The 4,167-nt window shown below is 33.9% G+C and overlaps 1 protein-coding gene across 1 annotated transcript; it reads left to right on the top strand.

The window, feature by feature from the left end:
• The first annotated feature begins 1,665 nt into the window (after positions 1-1,665).
• On the top strand, positions 1,666-2,175 carry LOC145294199 (uncharacterized). Its single transcript, XM_080141309.1, has one exon. It carries the CDS (start codon positions 1,666-1,668, stop codon positions 2,173-2,175), a length of 510 nt encoding a protein of 169 aa, XP_079997435.1.
• The last annotated feature ends 1,992 nt before the right edge of the window (positions 2,176-4,167 follow it).

Here is a 4,167-nt window from a genome sequence, read left to right as displayed (position 1 = left end):
TATATGATATGCCAGCAAAGAAATGTCCCTGAAACGAAATGGCCATGTCTTAGCGAAGTATTTATTTGATTCCGGTCTCTAATGTCAAGTCGAGGAATGTATTCATAACTCACTACAAAAAGTTTCTACAAGAGAACTAATTTTCAGCAAGCATGACTGCCACACCAAGGGTGCGTCAAGATTCTTGTTCTTAAAAATTATTGTAATCATAGTCAGCGTATTCCATTTATAATTTAGAGAGCTTGAATGTCTCATAGAAAGGGCTTGAATGCCCACTGGAAAGATTTTAAATGACTTCTGAGGAAAGCTTGAATGCCTATTGTAGAGAGCTTGTTGAATGCTTACTGGAGAGAACTTTAATGCCTACCAAGAGAGATTGAATGCTTAATAGAGAGAACTTGAATGCCTACCCAGAAAGAGCTAGAATATTTACTAACGAAAGTTTGAATGGCTTCTTGGAGAGAGCTTGAATGTCTACTGGAGAGAGTTTGAATGCCTATTGGAGAGAGTGTTAATGCGTACTGGAGAGAGTTTGAAGGCCTATTGGAGAGCTTGAATACCCACTAGATTTTATCTGGAAGGGAGCTTGAATGCTTACTCGACACTATCCTTGAATATCTAAGGTCTATTTGTACAGGAGTTTGTCAGGAAAACCTGGTACGGAGATAATTCTCTCTAATAGTAAACATTGACTAAATTTACTAAAATTAAATAATATTCGCGGCACAAATAAAATCTGCTCGGTATGACTAATATACCTTGCTTTTACGAGCAAGTGTGCATCTTCTCCAAATGGGATTACCTCAAGTAAAAACATGAAGCTGGATGCTCCACTAGACTAGATAAATGCTCCTTCTGGAATCTAGTAATACCAAGAAACCATAAGGAATATATACTATAAGATATTTAAATGGTCAATTAGGGAGAGGAATATTTTGTATTCAATCTTTTTACTAACTCATTGTTTGAGAAGTAAAAAAGAACTGTAATAGAACAACTTAATAAATATGTATTTCATGTAGAGATCAAGTGTTTGCTCCAAGGAGGAACCCCCTTGATTTCTGGAAACTCTGACTGGGGGAAAATGAAACAAAAAGGAAAGGAATAAGACCAGACCCCCCATATATATATATATATATATATATATATATATATATATATATATATATATATATATATATATATATATATATATATATATATAACTACTTCATTTACTCGCATAAAAGTAATATACGAAAGCATAAATTTATGCGTAAACTTTAAGTATTTACTTCAGAAGTGCTCAATACGTAGGTAGAGCTAGTTAGTAAGTTAAAAAATATATATGGCGATTAAGCTGCACTAAATATTTCGCGTTTCATCCATTCTAGGACTCTTCAGCCTGAAAAGTCCTAGAGTGGATGAAACGCGGAATATATATTTTATAACTTACTATATATATATATATATATATATATATATATATATATTGGTCTTATGCATACGTACATATATACATATATTCTATATACTCAATTTCTACGGTTACTCAGGGAGCTCCGCACTGATATGAAGGCTCGCTGAAGCTTAAATGGATGTCTATCAGAACCTATCTCAGTTGACAATGGCGAAAAGCACGGTGATATACTAGCACATACACTTTTTTCTATTTATTTTCCAACAATGCTTTCCTATGCCTTTAAAGAATATTTTCTGGGTGTTTGTTTGCGTTCCGACACCACAGCTAGAGCCTTCGATCTTCGACGTTTTCATGGTTCTACAAGGGTCTTACAGCACCTGATACGTGAATTGCTCTATGAAGATGACGTTGATCTTGTGGCCCATAGTGAAGAAGATATGCAGAGTATCATGAATTTGTCTTCACAGGCCCGTACATCTTTTGGGCTTATTATTAGCCTTAAAAAGACTACGGTCATGTTCACACTTCCACCCGGTAGTTTGTATGTGGAACCAAATATTCTTGTCAACAATCAGAGGCTTGTTGTGGTTGAGACGTTCGTGTATTTGGGTAGCACTCTTACCAGAGACGGGAACCTGGATGCTGAGGTCAACTACAAGATACAGCGTGCCACGAAGGCTTTTGGTGGTTTAGAGAAGCGAGTATGGTCTGACCATGGCATAATTCTTCTTACAAACATTTATGTCTATCAATCTTGTATTTTACCATTTTAACTTGACGCTTCTGAAATCTGGACAACTTATAGTAGACACATAAAGGTCATGGAGAGAGTACATCAGAAATTTCTTAAACACATTCTGGACATCAGGTGGAACTCTTTTACACCTGATACGGATGTTCTCATGTAAGTTGACATACCATGCGTCGAAAAGTTGATTATACATAATTAGATGAAGTTGGCTGAACATCTATTAAGGATTGATGATAAGAGATGACCCAAGCGTCTGTTTTATGGTGAAATTATACAAGGAAAGCGCCCACAACACAAACCAAAGAAACGCTTCAATGACAACATCAAGGATAGTCTAAATGTTCTCGGTATTGACGTATTTAGATGGGAGAGTGATTCCAGTGATCGTGAAAAATGGTGCTCCATGGTTTATCACGGCTATGATAGCTTTGAGAAGAAAAATTATGATCATACAAAAATTAAGTGCAATATCCGGAGGAAAAATCTGTCAGAACTATCAGCGGCTTTTCTTTTTAACATGGAGGTCATCACTTATCAAGGCCCGGAGGCTACTCAGGGATAAGGGTTATGTACATTAATCAATGAGATAGTATTGTAGTAATCATTTTGTGCTGAACTACGTTTGTGATTTATGCGGTAAAATGACTTTATCTGGAGCTGATCTAGCTAGCCAGATACGACCACACAGGAATCAGGAGGGAAACACTGACGAGCATATATGCAAATAAAAATAAAATAAAATAAAATGAATAATTAAATGAAAACAAATTATAAAACGAATAAAATAAAATTACAAAAAGAAATATTTTTTTTTTAAGTACATGGAAATGGATAAATAATCAACAATAAAGCAAAGAAAAGATGATCTTCTTTGGTCAAGAAGTGACGATCACTATATATATATATATATATACACATATATATATATATATATATATATATATATATATATATATATATATATATATATAACTAATTGCATTGTTGTTTCTTGATGTTAACCTAATGCAACGGTAGTGTTTATAAAATGGTGCTCAATAGTGCTCAATAACGACATGAGCAGTATTATATTATAAATATTTATACAGTAATATTTTAAAAGTCACCTCTTTGCAAGCGATAGACACGCCTTTTTTGTTCATTTTAAAACGTTAAATTGTTTCGGTCGATAGCTGATATACAGGAATATATCCATAATGTCTAATTTAGTAAATTTTCCTTTATATATCTCTTTGACACTTGCGTTATTACAATCATTTTTAACTGCTATTTTAATCAATGCTGCACTTATTCACTTCCCGTATGTAATAATTGTCGATGGTCTTTTCGAAGGAATTGGCACAAACCGTGTATGTATTTATTGAAACGATTAGATAAAAGTTGTTTTTCCGAAAGAGAGGACGAATTATAAGAATGAAAATGATATAGAACAGCTAAAGCCATCGGACTGTTGCATTTGAAGGGTGCTGGCAATGGTCATGTTGTCATAACTTGAATCGTTAGTGAGCATGATCTGTACAGTGGCGCCTCTCCGATCTCACTCGTTGAACATTGTGTCACTTTAAGACATGATAGCAGGCTCCTATCGCTCTTTGACTTTGTACACAACTGGCTAACTACTAAATGGTCTTAAAACACACACACACACACACGCTTACACAAACGAAAACGATTTTCATCAATTGGAAATGGACTCATGTCGTCTATTCTATGGCATTTATTTAACAAACTTGAAAATTACCCTATGCAAAATTGTACTAAAATCACCTAAGAATACACCAAAATTAAAATGTTTGTGACTTTTGAAGATTACATGTTGAAATTGGTGAGAAATATTAAAATGAATGAAAATGGTATTTAAATAATTCCACTGGAAGAATTAATAACATTAACAAAAATAGTAAGAAAACAGAAAAATCTTATCATCCTTGCGGACAAAACAATGAACACGTATAAATTGGCTAAAGTAAAATAATAAGATGACATGAATGAAAATATGAACGCATATAAATTA

This window comes from Euprymna scolopes, chromosome 15, assembly GCF_053919585.1.
Source record: "Euprymna scolopes isolate OS-2025 chromosome 15, ASM5391958v1, whole genome shotgun sequence".
NCBI lineage: Eukaryota > Metazoa > Mollusca > Cephalopoda > Sepiida > Sepiolidae > Euprymna > Euprymna scolopes.
This window is presented reverse-complemented; position numbering and strand designations above follow the sequence as displayed.